A 22,591-nucleotide genomic window follows, 5' to 3' on the forward strand; every position below is an offset into this window, starting at 1 on the left:
GGACCCCTGGAGTTACTTTCTGGCAGCCCAAATGCAGTTCATGAGAGGTAGCAACCTGCCTGAAGTGAGGGTAGGAGGTAGCGGTATATGGCTGAACAACAGCGGTCATGACACAGTTGTGGAAGCAGTGGAGGCAGAATCTTTTGTGCATAGCTGTCCCACAACTCAGTTAATGATTAGAAGCTGGAAGACCGTGAAGGCCGTATTAGGGTATACGGGGTTCTCTGAATTCCCTCCAATATGGAATAACAAAAATTTAAAAGAGCTTAACATGATGGGAAAAATAGAGGAGTGGGATAGGAGAGGTATCCACTGCTTGGTACAACTGTATAGGGCGGGGAGACTGAAGTAATTTCAAGAGCAAAGAGAGGAGTATGCAGTCCCCAATAGGCTATTTTTTGGCTATCTGCAAGTGAGGCATGCCCTGGAGATACAATTCAGAGGAAAGGGGATAGAGTGAAACGAAATGCCTTTGTTGAGGAAAGTGGTAAACAATAGTGGCTCTGGAGGGCTGATTTCAGAAATGTACAGGAGCATAAATATGGCGGGGCGGGAGGGGGTAGTGGAGTTGAAAAAGAGAGCCAAATGGGAGGAAGAGATTGGTACTATTACGGAGGAACAGTGGAAGTATGTTCTGGCATTAGGGCCTAGGATCTCTCTGTCACTGGCACAAGGGGTATCCCATTTGTATCTGGTCTATAGACTATATTATACTCCAGAAAAACTATTTAGGTTTGGAAGGAGGCAAGATGTGAAATGCCAACGTTGCGGGGACGGGAGAGGGGACCTGATACACATGTTCTGGTGATGCCCCAAGCTATATAGGTATTGGGAAGAAATAGTGGAGAAAATCAACGTAGTATTCGGAACCTCGCTAGCCATGGAGGCCAGAACCTGCCTTTTGAGCTTGATGGAGAACAATGGTATGCTGAAAGACACCCAGACCGCAATAATAAGATGCCTGTTTCAGGGTAGGAAGATTATAGCAAGGAAGTGGCAGGCAAAAGACCCCCCAACAGTAGCAGAATGGATGAGAGAGGTTAATGATATGATTATGAAGGAGGAGTTTTGGTATAGAAAAAAAGGTAGTTTGAAGAAATATAAGATATGGAAGCAATGGCTGGAGTATGAATGGTCTGATTAGGTATGAGAGGATTAGGCAGAATGGGTGGAGTGAGTATGGGGTGGAGGGAGGCTGGATAGAATGGTGTGATGGAGGGAGGGAAGGTGTGGAGGGGTGTTATAGGGGAATATGTTTGGGGATGCTGTCCTTTGTTTCTCCGTTTTTTAGCAGGCTGACTTTTCTTAAGAAGTTTTATATGGGATGTGCACACTATTTGCTTGGTTGGATAAGTCTTTATTTCATATTAAAAAGAAAAAAGGAAAAAAAAAAAAAAAAAAGAAATGTTTGGCTGTAGCAAAAGGAAGTTTGTTAACAAAGGGCTGGAGAGCGGTACAATAATGAGTTCTGCAGGCAGAAGTGAAGCATGAATTCTATAAAACAAAACTGCACTCAGTGCCTCAAACTAGAATAAAATAATAACACTCCACAGCTGCAGTCAACACAAAAATACCAAAACCATTAATTATAGCTATCCCAAAATAGTTGTGCGCTGTGTAATTAAAGCATAACATTGACATTCATTGTGTTCTTCATAAATAAAAAATAGAAATGATATAAATCATTAAGAAATTGAATAATTAACCACTTGCCGCCCACCCTATTACCAAATGACGGTGGCAAAGTAGTTTGATATCCCTGACTGGACGTCATATGACGTGATCAGGATATCGAGCCGCTGCGCGCCCCCCGGGGGCGTGCATCGCGGCGATCGTTGTTGCGGGGTGTCAGTCTGACACCCTGCAACACCAATCTAGGTAAAGAGTCTCTGACGGAGACTCTTTACCACGTGATCAGCCGTGTCCAATCACGGCTGATCACGATGTAAATAGAAAGAGCCGGTGATCGGCTTTTCTTCACTTGCGTCTGACAGACGCGAGTAGAGGAGAGCCGATAGGCTGCTCTCCTGACAGGGGGGGCCCCCCTCGGATCCCGCCCAGGACCACCAGGGAAGCCACCCAGGACCACCAGGGAAGTGCCAAGGCAGCTGCCAATCAGTGCCCACTCCAATGCCTACCACTGCCAGTGCCACCAGGGATGCCCATCAGTGCCTCATATCAGTGCCGTGTATCAGTGCCATGTATAAGTGCCCAGCAGTGCCGCCTATCAGTGCCACCCTATCAGTGCCCAGCGGTGCCGCTTATCAGTGCCCAGCGGTGCCGCTTATCAGTGCCCATCAGTGGCACCCATAAGTGCCCATCAGTGCCGCCTATCAATGCCCATCAGTGCCGCATATCAGTGCTGCCTACCAGTGCCCATCAGTGCCGCATATCAGTGCCCATCTTCAGTGCCCGCTCATTGGTGCCGCCGTATCAGTGCCTATCAGTTCCGCCTTATCAGTGCCCATCAGTGAAAGAGAAAACGTACTTATTTACAAATTTTTTTAACAGAAACAAAAGCAAAACTTATTTTTTATTTTTTTCAAAATTTTCTGTCTTTTTTTATTTGTTTAGCAAAAAATAAAAACCACAGAGGTGATCAAATACCACCAAAAGAAAGCTCTATTTGTGGGAACAAAATGACAAAAATTTAGTTAGATCATCGGACGAGGGGACACCAAACAGCACTTCACATCAGGACTTCACTGTATTGTCCTCATCCTGCAACTAAAAGATGGCTCATCAAGAAGAGAAACCTCCGATAGTGTGGTACCGTTTAGAATTGTATTTATCAAAGGCTAAAAAAACTACTTAGAAGATACTTTCTTGCAATCGCAAAATGCATAGGAAACGGAGCTGGTGCCTGCTCCAGCAAAGAGTGGGTGATGCTGCACAAGCTCCGCCCTGCCATGACATATGTTTCGTCCAATCAGACGTTGTCAAGCAGTGAAGTATAATGGAGGTTCCTTGCAAGTTTGGGGCTACATTTCTGCAAATGGAGTTGATCAGGATAAATGGTGTCCTCAATGCTGAGAAACATAGGCAGATACTTATCCATCATGCTATACCATCAGAGGGGTGTGTGATTAACCCCAAATGTATTCTGCAGCAGGACGACCCCAACAAGGAGTCCTAGTCCTAGAAGTGATGGTTTGGCCCCCCACAGAGCCTTAATCTCAACATCATTGAGTCTGTCTGTCATTACATGAAGAAACAGGGGGATTTGAGGCCACATCCTCAGAAGATCCACGGTTAGTTCTCCAAGATGTTTGGAACAACGTATCTGCCGAGTTCATTCAAAAACTGTGTGCAAGTGCACCTAGAAAATTGAAAGCATCAATGCTGTTTTGAAGGCAAAGGGTGGTCATTTACTTTCCATTTTGTTAATTGATAAAAATAAACTATTTACGCTTTTATTTCTGAAAGCATTCTATATTTACAGCACTTTTTACACTCGCCTAAAACATTTGCACAGTACTGTATATGATATTGTACCCCCACTAAATATTACAGGAATACAATGATTCCCTGAGAAGAATCACTCATTGTATAAATGCATATGGCAACAAATGTCATGGCAAACCAAAAGACAGCCAGACTTTTATTTGTAACAGGCACACACAAGAGGGACCCAGCATGCTCCTGTATACTTCTACTTAAAGCTGAATTACAGGTATGGATATTTTTGCAGTTACATTTGTCCAGCTTGCTCGCTGGATTTGGTGTACATACAATTGGGATACATTGGACGCATTCAGCTGCCATTGTGCTCTTGCTGGACTTCTAATGTGCCCCTGTGCCTTTAAGGAGGCCTTTAACCCTTTCACTGCCAGGTCCGTACGCCGTACAGACCTAAAAAATACCCGCAGGTGGCCAAGTCCGTATGCCATACGGACCTCATATCTCCCTCTCCTATAAGCTTCAATGACCATAAACTTATATCATACTTGTTCAGCAGACTCTGCTGAACAATTCTATAACTCTGATCAGCGGATTACAACCTGCTGATCAGAGTTATTAACCCCTAATGTGACCGCCCTCCCCACCCACGTCGCCTCCTCCCTGTCCCCTGCCTCTCCACCTCCTGCCGCTAACTCCACTTAGAACTACTCCCCCCACTCTCCCCTCTTTTTCCCTTCACCCCCCAGCAAACCCGCTCCCCACAGCCACCATCATTAGCCAGCATCCCTCCATTAGCAGACACATGTCCATTTACATCAGCCTCTCCATAGAGAATAGGTGGTCCGATTGGGCCAGCCTGAAAAATGCACAGGCAGACCGGATCGGTCTGCTTGTGTGAAAGGGGCTTAGGGCCTTGTCCACACAGGGCATACACAGCGTACCTTTACAGGGATACACAGGTATTCCGTGCTTCTCTCTACAGGCTGTCCCATTGATGTAATTTGGGATGTAGCACCTGCATAAACAGAGCCGTTGTTCCCAATTTTACATCCATGTAGGTCCGCATGCATGTCCCTGGGCTCACACTGTCTGTGTTTGGGGTCATATACCCACACGGATGTCAGATTGGGAACAGCAGCTATGCCTGTGCAGCCGTTGCATCCTAATTGACATAAATAGGACTGCCAGTACAGGGATGCATAGAACACCTGTGCATCCTTGTGCGGGGAAACATGGCCCCCATGGCCCTCCATGGGTGTACACTGTAGTATGCCACATGTGAATGATGCTTTAGTAGCAATTTAGCAGGAATTTTGTTATGTTGTGTTTATGTACACTATTAATGATTTTAGTGAAAATATTGATTTCATAAACATTTGCGTAAATATCACGCTGCCTTAAAAATCAGTAGCACCTTCTTTTTATTCTATTGGCCATATGCTTTCAGAAAATGTATGGTTTGGGGGGTCTTTTACAAATCCTGAAAGCTGTAAGTGAAAAATTACTTCCAGATTTTGAGAGAAATTTTTGGGTACATTCGATTTTCACAATTTTGCAAAATGGCACAAAAAAATGAAAATGAAAACCTTCAGAATTTTAGAGAAATTTGGATATTTACATTTTTGCATACGTTCGATTTTCACCATTTTGCAAAAAGGCGCAATGTAAAAATTACAAATATTTATTATTTATCAACTCAATACAGGTTAAGCTTTTATATTTAGTAGGAATTTTGTAAAATTTGCTGTGTATTTATCTGCTAATCATGATTTTTGTGGATTTTTAGTAAAAATATTGTTTTGATAAACATTTGCGCAAAGTTCGTGGGACCTTAGAAATCAGTAGCACCTTCTTTTTATTCTACTGGTCATGTGCTTTCAGAAAATATATGGTTTGGGGGTCTTTTACAAACTTTGAAAGCTATAAGTGAAAAATAACACCTGGCATTTTCCTCAACTAATGCAAAGCATTCTCTGATTGGACCAGGTGGAAAGGCAGGGAAGTGATGTCACAATACCTATCTCGTCTAATTAGAGAATGCCTTATATTCACTGAGGAAATGCAAGGTGTTCTTTGAATGCTGAGCGACCACTTGTATGTACTATGGCAGGGCAGCTGCTCAGCACAGGACCTGGAAGGCAGTGAAGATCCCTGTAGTAGCGGTGGTTACAACAGTGATTCCATGGGGATCAAGCAAAGCTGGACTAATGTAACTATGCCAGAATGTCCTTAACTGGAATTCAGCCTTTACCACTTTAACCAATTAAGGCCCGGAAGGATTTACCCCCTTAATGACGGGCCAGCACTGCGTCGCTTTTACTGACAATTGCGCGGTCATGCGGCGCTGTACCCAAACAAAATCTCTACTTTTTTTATTTTTTGCCCTATAAACAAAAAAAGCGACAATTTTGAAAAAACACACAATATTTTTTACTTTTTGCTATAAAAAATATCACCAAATGAAAAAAAAAAAAAAAGAAACTTCTTCCTCAGTTTAGGCCGATAAACAAAAAAACAAAAAATAGCAACAATTTTGAAAAAAACACTATTTTTTACTTTTTGCTATAATAAATATTGCCAAATGAAAAAAAAAAGAAACTTCTTCCTCTGTTTAGGCCGATATATATTCTATATATGTTTGGTAAAAAAAAAAAAAATCGCAATAAGTGTATATTGATTGGTTTGCACAAAAGTTATAGCGTCTAAAAAATAGGGGATAGATTTGTGGCATTTTTATTATTTTTTTTACTAGTAATGGCGGAGATCTGTGATTTTTATCGGGACTGCGACATTGCAGTGTACAGATTGGACACTTTTGATGCTTTTTTGGGACCACTGACATTTATACAGCGACCTGAGCTAAAAAGAGCCACTGATTGCTGAATAAATTTCACTGGCAGGGAAGGGACACTAGGGGCGATCAAGGGGTTAAACGTGTTCTAACTGTAGGGGGGATGGGACTGCCTGGGGGAGGAGACCAATCGGTGTTCCTATATACTAGGAACACACAGTCTCCTCTCCTCTGCCAGAACGTGGATTTTTGTGTTTACACACACAGATCCTCATTCTGGCTCTGTCAGGAGCGATCGCGGGTGCTCGCACACGCATCAGCTTCTCAGTACTGCGGCGGCGCCTATACCCCTTAAAGTGGCTGCCGTACAGCTACAGCGATTCGCGCAAGGGAGCCATTCTGCTGCTGTCAAACGATGGCAGGCGGTCGGCAAGCGGTTAACACCGTGCTATAGCCGATATACAGCTACAGCGAAGCTCTCCAGTTCTGGGAGGGCATACCGGAGAGTGCCCTGATTATCAGTGCAGCACATCAGTGCCAATCAGTACAGCCTTGTTAATGCTGCCTCATCAATGCCAACAGTGGAGCCTCATCATATCACATCAGTGCAGCCTCATTTCAAAATGCTTTAACAAAAACTAAGAAAAACTTTTATTTTTTTCAAAATCATTGGGCTTTTATTGTTTATTTTGCAAAAAATAAACCCAGTGGTGATTAAATACCACCAAAAGAAAGCTCTATTTGTCTCAAAAAATTATACAAATTTCATTTGGGTACAGTGTTGCATGACCGAGCAATTGTTATTCAAGGTTTTACAGCCTGAATGCTAAAAATTGGTCTGGGCAGGAAGGGGATGAAAGTGCCTGGTATTGAGGTAGTTAAATAAGTGTTAATGGTCTGACAAAATGGCTTTAAGATTTTATGATTGTGAATGAACATGGGTATTTTTATATCTCCTTATCCTGACTGAGTCTGAGAAATAACATGATTTCCTTCTATATATTATAAGTTTGTAAGTTACATAGTTGGTGAGGTTGAATATCCCCTTAGCGCCGACCATACGCACATAAACGGCCTCGGCTTTAAGGGGTTATACCTGGACGTCCCCCCTCCTTAAGCCGCTCTTCCCGGGCCTCCCGTCCCCCTCGAAGACCCGATCCACGATCTGGCACTTCTTCTGGCTAGAGAGACTGAAACCAAGCCGGAAACGGCTTGGTTTCAGTCTTCTATGTAAAAACAAGGAAGCAATGTCACAACGTCACTTCCGGTTTACTCGGCTGCCAATGGCGCAGATTTAAAAAAGTTACAGTATTCAGAATCACCGTTTTAGACCCCCGATCCTTACATAAAGAGTACCTGTCACCACCTACTACTATCACAAGGGATGTTTACATTCCTTGTGACAGCAATAAAAGTGATCCAATTTTTTTTTCTTGAAGTGACAATGTAAAAAAATAAATAAGAAAAAAAAATGAATTTTTTAAAGTGCCCCGTCCCTGCGAGCTTGTGCAGCAAAGAAAACACATGCGTAAGTCGCGCCTGCATATTGTAAACGGTGTTCAAATCACACATGTGAGGTATCGCCGCAATTGTTAGAGCGAGAGAAATAATTCTAGCAAAAGACCTCCTCTGTAACTCTAACCTGGTAACCGTTAATTTTTTTTTAAAGCATCGCCTATGGAGAGTTTTAGGTACCATAGTTTTTCGTGTGTGCAATTTCAAAGCATGACATGATATCTATTCACTCTGCGTAACATTATCTTTCACATTATGCAAAAAAATGGGCTAACTTTACTGTTACATTTTTTTTTAATTCATGAAAGTGTCTTTTTTTCCAAAAAAGCACGTTTGAAAGACCGCTGCGCAAATACCGTGTGACATAAAATATTGCAACGATCACCATTTTATTCTCTAGGGTCTCTGCTAAAAATATACATATATATACATATATATACATATATTTATATATATATATATATATATATATATATATATATATATATATATATATATATATATATAATGTTTGGGGGTTCTAAGTAATTTTCTAGCCAAAAATACAGATATTAACTTGTAAGCAACAAATGTCAGAAATAGGCTTAGGCATGAAAAGGTTAAAGACACCAGTCCATCCAGTTCAAGTGTGTAAGTTTATGTCAACAGTAAATCCCATATCCCTGTATCTTGCGATCGTTCAGATACCCATTTAATCGTTTTTTTAACCACTTGCTTACTGGGCACTTAAACCCCCCTCCTGCCCAGACCAATTTTGAGCTTTCAGCGCTGTCGCACTTTGAATGACAATGTCATACAACACTGTACCCAAATGAAATTTTTATCATTTTTTTCCCACAAATAGAGCTTTCTTTTGGTGGTATTTAATCACAGCTGGGGTTTTTATTTTTTGCTAAACAAACAAAAAAAGATGGAAATTAAAAAAAAAAAAAAAATCATGTTTAATAGTTTGTTATAACATTTTGCAAACAGGTAATTTTTCTCCTTCATTGATATGCACTGATGAGGCGGCACTGGTGGGCACTGATAGGCTGCACTGATGGGCACGGATAGGCACAGATAAGGCGGCACGGATAGGCACAGTTAAGGCGGCACTGATAGGCACAGTTAAGGTGGCACTGATGGGCACAGTTAAGGCGGCACTGATGGGCACAGATAAGGCGGCACTGATGGCCACGGATGGGCGGCACGAATGGGTGGCACGAATGGGTGGCACGGATGGGTGGCACGGATGGGGGGCACGGATGGGGGGCACTGATGGGCGGCACTGATGGGCGGCACTGATGGGCACTGGTAGGTGACACTGATGGGCACTGATAGGTTGCACTGATGTGGGTGCTGATGGGTGGCACTGATGTGGGTGCTGATGGGTGGCACTGATGGGTGGCACTGTGGGCACTGATGGATGGCACTGTGGGCACTGATGGGTGGCGCTGATTGATGGCACTGTGGGCACTGGTAGGCAGCACTGTTGCCTATTGCTTTGTGTTATAAGATCGCCGTGATCGGGACTGATGTCCCGATCACAGCCGCCGGTGATCTGGTTTTTTTTTTCCTCCTCACGCTGTCAGCGCGAGGAGGAAAAATAGCCGATTACCGGCTCTGTTTACATCACATGATCAGCTGTCATTGGCTGACAGCTGATCATGTGGTAAGGGGTCGGGACCAACCCCTTACTCTGATCTGTGATCAGGCGAGTCTCATAGACTCGCTGATCACCGGGAGCGCGCAGGCCGCTCGTGCACGGGACAACGTCAATAGACGTAGTCCCGGCAATTTAGATCCGCGCTGTTGCCGTCATTTGGCAATGGCCCGGATCTGAAGCGGTTAAACTATCAACGCTCCTTGCTGATACTGCTGCTTGTGGTAGAGAATTCCATATCTTTAGCGCTCTGACAGTAAAGAATCCTCTACACGAGGGGTCCCCAAGTACCGGGCCACGGCCTCTCTGCAGCTGCGCCGCGAGTGCATCGCGACAGAGCCGGCGAGCGGACAGCACAACAGCCGGCGAGCGGACAGCACGACAGCCGGCGAGCTGACAGCACGACAGCCGGCGAGCTGACAGCACGACAGCCGGCGAGCGGACAGCACGACAGCCGGCGAGCGGACAGCACGACAGCCGGCGAGCGGACAGCACGACAGCCGGCGAGCGGACAGCACGACAGCCGGCGAGCGGACAGCTCTGTGAGTGAGAGACATATTGGATATACTCTCTAGACACCAGGGCCGGACTGACCTACCGTGATATTTCCTGCCTGCCCTGGGGCTGCTTTGAGTTACGCTGTGGCTGCAGCGCTCCCCCCCTACTCCTCCCCCCTCCTCCTCCCCCTCTTGTCACACAGCGGGAGTGGGGAGACCGCTGTGTCATGGAGCTCAGTGTGAAATGTTATGCCGCGCTGTGACAAAAGTCCCGCCCTCCTTCTAGACCAGCTCGTGTGATAGACGCAGTGTTCTGTCTATCACACAAGCTGGTCTAGGAGGAGGGCAGGACTTTTGTCACAGCGTGGCATAACATTTTACACTCAGCTCCATGACACAGCGGAGATGCCCGCTGTACGTAATCCACTGGCACTGACTGGTGAGGCTACATTGATTGGCACAGTAAGACTGCAATGATGGGCATCATTAAGCTGCAATGATGATGGGCACAGTAAGGCTGCAATGATGGGCATGGTGAGGCGGCAATGATGGGCACAGTGAAGCGGCAATAATGAACAAATTGCGTTCGTATTTTTAGCACCCAAATGCATTTTACTTTACATTTTTCAACATTAAACCTCATTTGTCATATAGTTGCCCAACCCATTATTTTATTTAAGTCTTCTTGTAAGGTTTCCACATCTTGTTGTGAAGCCATTTCCCTGCTTAGCTTTGTATCGTCAGCAAACACTGAGATGGAGCTATTTACTCCATCTTCTATATCATTTATGAATAAATTAAACAGAATTGGCCCCAGGACAGATCATTGGCGGACCCCACTTACAACACCAGACCATTCTACCCATTCCATGAGTGAACAGTTCAATCCTGACAGGAGCACATACACTCTTAACGGTCACATTGTTGTACCATAGAAGTTCTGTATATCAAGGCAGACACTGCTTTTCAATACTCTTGCAGGAATGCCAGTACCACCACAACAGCTCCATGCACATACTGGCAGGATCATTTTTGTGACTTTCTCACTGTTCTGGATTCAATAGCTGCACCATTTCATGTCCTATGTGTGACCAGGCATCATTAAGCCCAGGATTGGGCATATTTACTTGTGGTCACTATTCTGAACTTTCTACTAACCATATTACCTATTAAGGGGGCCTTTTCTCTACCACTCAGTTTTGCAGGTGTACTGAACGGCCTTCATCCAGAGACTGGGGGGGGGGGGCGCTCACCAGTGTTTTTGTTTTTAATATCCAACATTGTTTTATGTACACAGTCTAATTATTGTCAATTGTTTTGCACAAATCTTTGATATCGCGGAGGAGTGGACCCCACCTGTGTGGTTTCCCTCCACACATGTGGGTTCCTTTTTCCTTCCTTTTTCTCATGTCCATATGCTTTTTTCAATAAAGTTTCTTTTTGCATTGATTTGCATTGAACGTGGTTGCTTCTCCCTTAGCTTTCTTGGGGTCAAGGTGATCTTCCTTTTCCCCTCTCCCCCTCCCCCCGTTTCTTTGCACACTATTTATCCCCACCCTTTGGACTTGCCCCTGTAACCAATTTTGTATCCAGGTACATACCTTATGGGCCATGCTGACAGACCTCAGTTTATTAAGTAAACATTTATGGGGAACTGTATCAAATGCCCTTGCAAAATCTACATATATCACTTCCACAGGCCTACCCTTATCTAGACAGCAGCTTACTTCCTCATAGAATGGTAACGGATTGGCCTGGAAAGAACGATCCTTCATGAATCCAAGCTGATTACTACTAATGATACTTTTTTCATCAGCAAATTCTTGGATATAGTCCCTTAGCACCCCCTCCAATCATTTATAAACTATTGATGTTAGACTGACTGGCCTGTAGTTTCCAGGGATATATTGCAGTCCTTTTTAAAGATTGGTACAACGTTGGCTTTTCTCTACTCAGCTGGTACCATTTCAGTCTGTAAACTGTCCATAAAAATGATTAACAACGGTCTATCACCTGACTGGATCCTTAGGGAATCTCGGGTGTAGGCCATCTTGACCTGGTTAAGTTATTCAAGTCTATTTCTGACACTGGCTTCTGTTAGCCACAAGGGTGCATTCTGTGATGCATTAACATTACAATCTTGGTTACTATATCCCCCTTTTCCTTTGTGAAAACTGAGGAGAAGAATGCATTTATAACCTTTGCCTTCTCCTTGTCTTTTGTAACCAAATCATCTCTTATGGGGCCAATATGCTCTGGCCTCACTTTCTTACTCTTAATATATTTACAAAATTTCTTGGGATTTTTTTTACTCTCCTCCGCTATTACCACCTTCCGTGGTCAATTTGAGCTGTCCGGATTGTGCTCTTACACATCTTTTTGCATTCCTTGTAGTGTTGGAATGCTGTCCGCCTTATATTTTTGGAAGGCCTTTCTTTCTCTTTTACATGCATTTTTACGTTATAGTTTAGCCACCCAGGTTTTATCCTTGCTCTTTTATATTTATTGCCCATTGGAATGCACTGGCCAATACCTTTATTTAATATGTTCTTAAAGCACTCCCATTTTATCTCAGTGTTCCTTGGATTTTATCCCACTTAATATCGTTCAGCATAGAGCGCAGTTTACAGAAGTTTGCTCTTTTGAAATCCAGTGTACTTGTATTACCCTTGAGCTCGTTTTTTCTGTGATTTATACTGAATGTAATTAACCTGTGATCACTGTTTCCTAAGTTGCACCGTATTTCCACAATCAGGTCGGTGTTGTTTTTAATAAGTAGTTCTAGTAATGTATTATCTCTTGTTGGTGCATTCACCAACTGATCCATGAAATTGTCCTGCAAGATATTTAGGAAATGATGAGCCTTAGATGAATGAGCAGTTCCTTCCATCCAGTCGATATCTGGATAAATGAAATCCCCCATTATAATAACACCTGCCTTGCCGCCATTCCTAACTGTGAAAGGAGGTCAGACTCCTCCTCATCTTTCAGGTCAGGGGGCCTGTAGCATACGCCCACTATTATTTTCCCATTCATTACCTCCCTTTGGAGCTCCAAACACGAGGATTCCACCTCCTCTATTGCTTCATTAGTAATGTCGTCCCTCACATTCACTTGCAAATCATCCTTAATGTACAGGCATACCCCTCCCCATCCCTAAGATATAGGGAATACCCCTGAACGGTTGCCAGCCAGTCATGTGCGCTGTCAAACCAAGCTTCTGATATTCCTACAAAATCAAAATCCACCTCAGAAAATTATCAGCTCCAGTTCTCCTATTTTATTAGCTAGACTTCTAGCATTTGTGTATTATATGCCTCTTAATTTTGTCTGATCACATACTATGTCCTTGTTAGTTGTTACTTTATGAGGCTGCAATTGGGATTTGACAACTCCTTGTGTTTAGTTCTAGTCACCCTACCACTAATGCCCCCAATATAACCCGCTGAACCTTGCTCATTGCTGGCTATCACTCCATCTGGTCCCTCCCCCCCAATACCTAGTTTAAAAGCCCCTCTAATTTTCTGGCCATCTTCTCTCCCAAAAGAGCTGCACCCTCCATATTTAGGTACAGTCCGTCCCTGCTAAAGAGCTGGTAACCAGAGCAGTTCTCCAGGAACACAAAACCCCTCCTTTCTACATCAGTTCCCCAGCCACTTGTTAATTTTCCTAATCTCCTGCTGCCTCTGGTGTGGCTCAAGGTACAGGTAGTATTTCTGAGCATACTACATGGAGGTCCTTCTCTTCAATGTAGCTCCCAAGTCCCTCAAATATGTTTTAGGACACTCCACCTTCCTCTAACTTTTTCATTGGTACCAACATGTACCATGACAGCTGGGTCCTCCCCAGCCCCACCCAACAATCTGTCCATCCGTGATATGTGGAACCCGAGTGCACAGTAATACAGCATTCCGCGATCACCGTCTTTGTGACAGATTGTCCTATCTGTACTTCTAATAACTGAATGCCTTATCACCAGAATCTGTCTTTCCTTACCCTTAGCCATGCCCCCGTCCTCACTGGAGAAGTTGTTCCCCTGGCAGCTAGGGGAGTCGCTGTGCTCCAGCAATGCCACTCCTTGACTGGTTTCCCAAACATTAAGCAACAGGGCGTATTTACTGGGATGTGCCAGCTCAGGATCTCCCTAACACTTTTCCTCTACCATGCCTATTACCCACCTTCTATGCTCTTGTGCCTGCACCCCTGTATCTCCACCGACCTCTGTGATGGCCCCTGCCAGCACTTGACGGGTACGTTCCAAACTCGCTTTCAGGTTGACGATGCTTCACAGTGTTGCCAGCTGCTTCCCTAGATTCAGAACCTGTGCTTCCAAGGAAGCAACCTGCTCACGTTTTGTGTAGCAGTATTTGCCCTGGAACGGATGCTCAAGGAACGCTTACATGTCACATGATGTGCACCGAATCACATTACCATATCCATTGGAAATTATACCTACTAACTTAATGGGGATAATCCTAGAGAATTAGGCATTATACTCTGCCCAATTTAATGTTAAACTCACTTCCTGACTCTAATTCATTCTATTCCTAATTTACACAGCCCTCGGTGGCCTCTCCTCCTGATTCCTTATCTCACGGCCCCCAGCTTCCTCGTACTCAGAGTTACACTCAGTGTTCCCAGTACTCCAAATTAAACTGAGGAAGTAAGTAAAACCTTGGACAGAGGGGTGGCTGTGGACGTAGAATACTTGGATTTTGCAAAAGCGTTTGACACAGTTCCCTACACATGGCTAATGTGAAAGGTAATATCTACAGGCTTGGAAAAATCAGTTTGTAAATGGATAGAAAACTGGCTAAAGGACAGAATTCAGTAGTGGTTAAAAATTTTTACTTGGTCTAAGGCTATCAGTGGTGTACCCCAAAGTTATGTGTTGGGACCCTTACTTTTTAATATCTTTATAAATTATATAGGGTCTGGAATTAAAAGTGCCATTTCAGTGTTTGCAGATGACACCAAGCTATGAAGTGGAATAACGTCCTTACAGAGATATTTTCAACACAGTGGCAAATGAGGTTTAAATATAAAATTATGCACTTGGGGTCTAAGAATATGCATGCATCATATATAATACGGGGAGTACAACTGGGGGAATCCATAGTGGAGAAGGATCTGGGTGTTTTGGTAGTTCATAAGCTTAATAACAGCATGCAATGCCAAGCTGCGATTTCCAAAGCGAGCAAAGTCCTTTCTTGTATTAGGAGAGGTATGGACTCCAGAGAGAGAGAGATATCATTTTGCCCCTGTACAAATCATTAGTAAGACCTCATCTGGAATATGCAGTTCCGTTTTGGGCATGGTTCTCAAAAAGGATATTGGGGAACTGGAGAAAGTGCAGAGAAGGGCAACCAAACTGATAAGAGGCATGGAGGAACTCAGCTATGAGGTAAGATTAGAGGAACTGAATTTATTCCCTTATGAGAAGAGGAGATTAAGGGGGATATGATCAACATGTACAAATACATAAGTGGTCCATATAGTGAACTTGGTGTTGAATTATTCACTTTAAGGTCATCACAGAGGACAAGGGGGCACTCTTTACACCTAGAGGAAAAAAAATTTCATCTCCAAATACGGAAAGGTTTCTTCACAGTAAGAGCTGCAAAAACGTTGAATAGACTCCCTCCAGAGGTGGTTCTGGCAAGCTCAGTAGATTGCTTTAAAAAGGCCTGGATTCTGTCCTAGGTGTACATAATATAACTGGGTACTAACATTTATAGGTAAAGTTGATCCAAGGAAAATCTGATTGCCTCTCAGGGGATCAGGAAAGAATTTTTTTCCCCTGCTGTAGTAAATTGGAGTATGCTTTGCTGGGGTTTTTCGCATTCCTCTGGACCAACTGTGGGTGAAGGATTGTGTACTGTATATGGTATTGTATTTTTTTTTTCTGGTTGAACTAGATGTCTTTTTTCAACCTGACTATGTAACTATGTAACTATATGTAGCTTTGCTGGAGTTTTTTGCCTTCCTCTGGATTAACTGGGTAGGAGATTGTGTATATGGGATTGTATGTTTTTTTTTTTTTGGTTGAACTAGATGGACAGTTACACTTGGTACTCATAGTACTCCCAGTTACACTCGGTACCCCTAGTTACTCTTGGTATTCCCACTTATTTTCTTTTATGGCTATAGATTACATATCTGCCTGCTGACCACTCTTTGATTTAACCACTTCCCGCCCGCCCTATAGCGGATTGACGTCCGGGAAGTGGTTCTGTTATCCTGACTGGACGTCATATGACGTCCAGCAGGATAACATGCCGCAGCGCGCCCCAGGGGGCGCGCATCGCGGCGATCGGTGGAGCGGTGTGTCAGTCTGACACACCGCTACACTGATCTTGGTAAAAAGCCTCTGGCGGAGGCTCTTTACCACGTGATCAGCCGTGTCCAATCACGGCTGATCACGCTGTCAATAGGAAGAGCCGTTGATCGGCTCTTCCTCACTCGCGTCTGACAGACGCAAGTAGAGGAGAGCCGATCGGCAGCTCTCCTGGCAGGGGGGGTCTGCGCTGATTGTTTATCAGCGCAGCCCCCCCGCAGATCACCACACTGGACCACCTGGGATCGCCACTAGGACCACCAGGGAAGGGGCAACATGTGGATGGCCAGGTATGTACCCCATGGCCATCCACATGTGCCCAGTGTGCCAAATCTGTGCCAATCAGTGCCCACAAATGGGCACTGATTGGCACAATTATGTTGCAGTGATGCCCAGCAATGCCACCCTTAGGGGCATCACTGCAAATAAGCAATGCCATCAGTGCCACCCATCAGTGTCCATTCATGCCACCTGTCAGTGCCCATCCGTGCCCATCTATCAGTGCCCATCCGTGCCCATCTGTGCCAACTATCAGTGCCACCCATAAGTAACCATCAATGCCACCTACGAGTGCCCATCAATGCCACCTATGAGTGCCCATCAGTGCCGCCTATAAGTGCCCATCCGTGCCACCTATGAGTGCCCATCAGTGCCGCATACCAGTGCCACCTATCAGTGCCACCTATCAGTGCCCATCAGTGCCGCCTATCAGTGCCCATCATCAGTGCCCATCAGTGCCACCTCATCGGTGCCACCTCATCTGTGCCCATCAGTGCCGCCGTATCAGTGCCCATCAGTGCAGCCATATCAGTGCCCGTCATTGAAGAAGAAAACGTATTTATTTACAAAAAGTTTTAACAGAAACAAAGAAAAACGTGTTTTTTTTCGAAATTTTCGGTCTTTTTTTATTTGTTTCGCAAAAAATAAAAACCGCAGAGGTGATCAAATACCACCAAAAGAAAGCTCTATTTGTGGGAACAAAATGATAAAAAATTTGTTTGGGTACAGTGTAGCATGACCGCGCAATTGTCATTCAAATTGCGACAGCGCTGAAAGCTGAAAATTGGTCTGGGCGGGAAGGTGTCTAAGTGCCTGGTATTGAAGTGGTTAAAAATTGAATTAAAAAAGTTTGGGTGCAATATGAAATATATAGGCCCGCACAAGCTCAAAAAGTGCCATAACCAAATGTTCAAGCAAACGCTAAAAAAACACACACAGCACTTACCCATTTTCTTTGGTAGCAAATATACGTCTTGTTTATAACGGCCTTCTGGAGCATTGTACAGTTCAATTAATGCTAGAGCCTACAAGAAGAGAGAAAAAAATGAATAAGAGAGGGGATAGCCCAAAAAGAAAACAAATAATTGTGGATTGTAATTACTGAAGCGTTATCTGGTTTTGCAGTTTGTTAGGCAGAGATAGACAACAGTATTTTCTTCTTAAGATTGGGATTTTGTTTTCACCATAAAATATAAATAGGACGTTCCTTGAGGGGCACAGCTCTGTATATTCCAGACCATGAGATATACTGCCACCTACAGGAAAATTAGGACAGTATGAAGTCCACTCTAGGCTATAACCCCACTCCTACTAAGCAAAGCAATAAGTGGAGGAAAATAAGGAACAGCCCCTACCACAACACAACTGTGGCAGGAAATTAACCAAAACAGGGAGGAGCAAACCATGTCCCTTGGCGCTAAGCGTACGCAAATATGCGGCCCCACTGGACTGGGCTTTTTTCCCTGGGGCCGCATATTTGCGTATCTCCCTTTGTTTTGGGAGCGTTCCGCGTGGCGTGCTCCCAGCACAGAGTCCGGGGTCTCACAGGGAGCCTGAGGCCCTGTACTAACGATCGGGACCCGGAACTCCCAATTCCAGGTCACCTGATCGCTGTTAGCCTCTGATTGACTGGGAAGCCCCCCCCCCGTGTTCTCTCTGTGTATGGAGGAGAGAGATACATCGTATCTCTCTCTGTCTTTGCAGAAAGGAAAAAAAAAAAAAAGTGTGTGTAAAAAAAATAAAAGAATAATAAACAAAAATAAAATAAATAATCTAGATCACGGTTTGATCTAGGTCAGTGCCAGGGGTTAGTGTTTGTGTCAGGGTCAAAAGGTCAGTATTTTTTTGAACAGGGTTTTTTTTTTATTATTATTGTCAGTGTCAGTTATGCCGCGTACACACGGTCGGACTTTTCAGCTACAAAAGTCCGACAGACTTTCGACGGACTTTCTAACGACCGGACTTGCCTACACACGATCACACCAAAGTCCGACAGATTCGTACGTGATGACGTACACCGGACTAAAATAAGGAAGTTGATAGCCAGTAGCCAATAGCTGCCCTATCGTCGGTTTTTGTCCATCGGACTAGCATACAGACAAGCGGATTTCTGGGTCCGGCGGAGTTACGACGTAAAGATTTTAAGCATGTTCCAAATCTAAAGTCCGTCAGATTTGCGACTGGAAAAGTCCGCTGAAGGTCTGATCAGACTGTTCGCCGGATTTGGTCTGTCGGCGTCCGTCAGACAAGTCCGGTCGAAAAGTCCAACCATGTGTACGCGGCATTAGGGGTTTATTTACTATAGCACCTAGTCTGTAAATAGTTTCACTTCCATAGATTACGACTACTTTTAGTCAGAAAAAGGATTTATTAAAGCACTTAGTCGGCAAATAGTCACGATTCCAAATTTACTAATGGTCACAAAACTTAGCGACCATCATTAATTCCCCTCATAGAACCAGGTGCATAGCAGAGAAAAATCTTGTTTAAAACATGATCACAAGCAATTTATACTTTCTAAACATTTGTTGAACATTTTAAAGAATAACTGTTTAAAAGAATTCTAAATTTGTCTGTATAAAGTGATATATTTCAAAGAATCCAAACGGGCATCGACTTTTCCCAGTTCACACATCTCAGTAGTGACACAACTGAGCATGCCCAGACCAGAAAAACTACAAGTTAACTTCCCTCAGTTTTTTTGAAGTGCTATAGTAAATACCAGTGTTCGCAAGTCTGGAAATGTTGTTTGAAATGCGGGAGCCTGTTTTCACTAAAGCCCAATTAATAAACAGGCTAACATTTATATATAGTCAGGTCCATAAGTATTGGGACATCGACACAATTCTAATCTTTTTGGCTCTATAGACCACCACAATGGATTTGAACTGAAACGAACAAGATGTGCTTTAACTGCAGACGTTCAGCTTTAATTTGAGGGTATTTACATCAAAACCAGGTGAACGATGTAAGAATTACATTAGTTTGTATATGTTCCTCCCACTTTTTAAGGGACCAAAAGTAATGGGACAGATTAACAATCATCCATCAAACTTTCACTTTTTAATACTTGGTTGCAAATCCTTTGCAGTCAATTACAGCCTGAAGTCTGGAACGCATAGACATCACCAGATGCTGGGTTTCATCCCTGGTGATGCTCTGCCAGGCCTCTACTGCAACTGTCTTCAGTTCCTGCTTCTTTTGGGGTATTTTCCCTTCAGTTTTGTCTTCAGCAAGTGAAATGCATGCTTAATCGGAGTCAGGTCAGGTGATTGACTTTGCCATTGCATAACATTCCACTTCTTTCCCTTAAAAAAACTCTTTGGTTGCTTTCGCAGTATGCTTCGGGTCATTGTCCATCTGCACTGTGAAGCGCCGTCCAATGAGTTGTGAAGCACTTTGCTGAATATGAGCAGATAATATTGCCTGAAACACTTCAGAATTCATCCGGCTGCTTTTGTCAGCAGTCACTTTGTCAATAAATACAAGAGAACCAGTTCCATTGGCAGCCATACATGCCCACGCTATGACACTACCACCACCATGCTTCACTGATGAGGTGGTATGCTTTGGATCATGAGCAGTTCCTTTCCTTCTCCATATTCTCTTCCCATCACTCTGGTACAAGTTGATCTTGGTCTCAACTGTCCATAGGATGTTGTTCCAGAACTGTGAAGGCTTTTTTAGATGTTGTTTGGCAAACTCTGATCTAGCCTTCCTGTTTTTGAGGCTCACCAATGGTTTACATCTTGTGGTGAACCCTCTGTATTCACTCTGGTGAAGTCTTCTCTTGATTGTTGACTACCACACACATACACCTACCTCCTGGAGAGTGTTCTTGATCTGGCCAACTGTTGTGAAGGGTGTTTTCTCCACCAGGGAAAGAATTCTTCGGTCATCCACCACAGTTGTTTATCGTGGTCTTCCGGTGTTGATAAGCTCACCGGTGCATTCTTTCTTTGTAAGGATGTTCCAAACAGTTGATTTGGCCACACCTAATGTTTTTGCCATCTCTCTGATGGGTTTGTTTTTTCAGCCTAATAATGGATTGCTTCACTGATAGTGACAGCTCTTTGGATCTCATATTGAGAGTTGACAGCAACAGATTCCAAATGCAAATAGCACACTTGAAATGAACTCTGGACCTTTTATCTGCTCCTTGTAAATGGGCTAAATGATGGAATAACCCACACCTAGCCATGGAACAGCTGAGCAGCCAATTGTCTCATTACTTTTGGTCCCTTAAAAAGTGAGAGGCATATATACAATTGTTGTAATTCCTACACCGTTCACCTGATTTGGATGTAAATACCCTCAAATTAAAGCTGAAAGTCTGCAGTTAAACCACATCTTGTTTATTTCATTTCAAATCCATTGTGGTGGTGTATAGAGCCAAAAAGATTAAAATTGTGTCGATGTTCCAATATTTATGGACCTGACTGTATATATTTAACAGTATACATCAATACTTTTACCTATAGAACTTTTAGTATGCACAGAAACACCAACATAGATAGCTGTGTTTTGTGTTGTTTTTTGCTTTTATACAATATTTATCTTTTCTCATTATTTAAACAATGCCAGTACCGTGTTTTAATATTTTTTTATTTGGAGCATACATTTTCTGCAGTATATATATTTACGTATGTACTGCCATGTGCATTGAGCACGCCTTTTGACTTTTAGATATATTATCTTAATTGGTAGAAAAAACTGCATGTAACAGATATCTAAATCAAAACTCACAAAGTATTCACCCCCTTGGCTTTTTACCTATCTTGTTACATTACAGCCTTTAGTTCAAGGTTTTTTTAATTTGAATTATATGTGATGGATCAGAACACAATAGTCTAAGTTGGTGATGTAAAATTAGAAAAATATATGCATAAAACTATTTTTTAGAAATAAAAAAACTGATAATTGGCATGTGCGTATGTATTCACCCCCTTTGTTATGAAGCCCATAAAAAGCTCTGGTGCAACCAATTACCTTCAGAAGTCACATAATTAGTGAAATGATGTCCACCTGTGTGCAAACTAAGTGTCACATGATCTGTCATTACATATACACACCTTTTTGAAAGGCCCTAGAGGCTGCAACACCTAAGCAAGAGGCACCACTAACCAAACACTGCCATGAAGACCAAGGAACTCTCCAAACAGGTAAGGGACAATGTTGTTGAGAAGTACAAGTCAGGGTTAGGTAATTAAAAAAAATATCCAAATCTTTGATGATCCCTAGGAGCACCATCAAATCTATCACAACCAAATGGAAAGAACATGGCACAACAGCAAACCTGCCAAGAGACGGCCACACACCAAAACTCACGCACCGGTCAAGGAGGGCATTAATCAGAGATGCAGCACAGAGACCTAAGGTAACCCTGGAGAAGCTGCAGAGTTTCACTGCACAGAGACTGGAGTATCTGTACATAGGACGACAATAAGCCGTACGCTCCATAGAGTTGGGCTTTATGGCAGAGTGGCCAGAAGAAAGCCAATACTTTCAGCAAAAAACAAAATGGCACGTTTTGAGTTTGGGAAAAGGCATGTGGGAGACTCCCAAAATGTATGGAGGAAGGTGCTCTGGTCTGATGAGACTAAAATTGAACTTTTTGGCCATCAAAGAAAACTCTATGTCTGGCGCAAACCCAACACATCACATCACCCAAAGAACACCACCCCCACAGTGAAACATGGTGGTGGCAGCATCATGCTGTGGGGATGTTTTTCAGCAGTCGGGAAAGGCAAACTGGTCAGAGTTGAGGGAAAGATGGATGGTGCTAAATACAGGGATATTCTTGAGCAAAACCTGTACCACTCTGTGTGCGAATTTAGGCTAGGACGGAGGTTCACTTTCCAGCAGGACAATGACCCCGAACACACTGCTAAAGCAACACTTGAGTGGTTTAAGGGGAAACATGTAAATGTGTTGGAATGGCGTAGTCAAAGCCCAGACCTCAATCCAATAGAAAATCTGTGGTCGGACTTAAAGATTGCTGTTCACAAGCGCAAACCATCCAACTTGAAGGAGCTGGAGCAGTTTTGCAAGGAGGAATGGGCAAAAATCCCAGTAGTAAGATGTGGCAAGCTCATAGAGACTTAACCAAAGCAACTTGGAGCTGTGAT

The 22,591-nt window shown here is 43.5% G+C and overlaps 1 protein-coding gene across 1 annotated transcript in view; it reads right to left on the reverse strand.

Moving 5' to 3' along the window:
* Positions 1-22,591, reverse strand: part of AHCYL1 (adenosylhomocysteinase like 1) — a 707,570-nt gene that overhangs the window by 32,602 nt on the left and 652,377 nt on the right. The window contains exon 15 of the mRNA XM_073615883.1: positions 17,410-17,488. Within this exon, the coding sequence (XP_073471984.1) occupies positions 17,410-17,488 (79 nt within the window). The remainder of the gene's footprint in view (positions 1-17,409; positions 17,489-22,591) is intronic.

Source organism: Aquarana catesbeiana, linkage group LG02 (genome assembly GCF_042186555.1).
Source record: "Aquarana catesbeiana isolate 2022-GZ linkage group LG02, ASM4218655v1, whole genome shotgun sequence".
Lineage (NCBI taxonomy): Eukaryota > Metazoa > Chordata > Amphibia > Anura > Ranidae > Aquarana > Aquarana catesbeiana.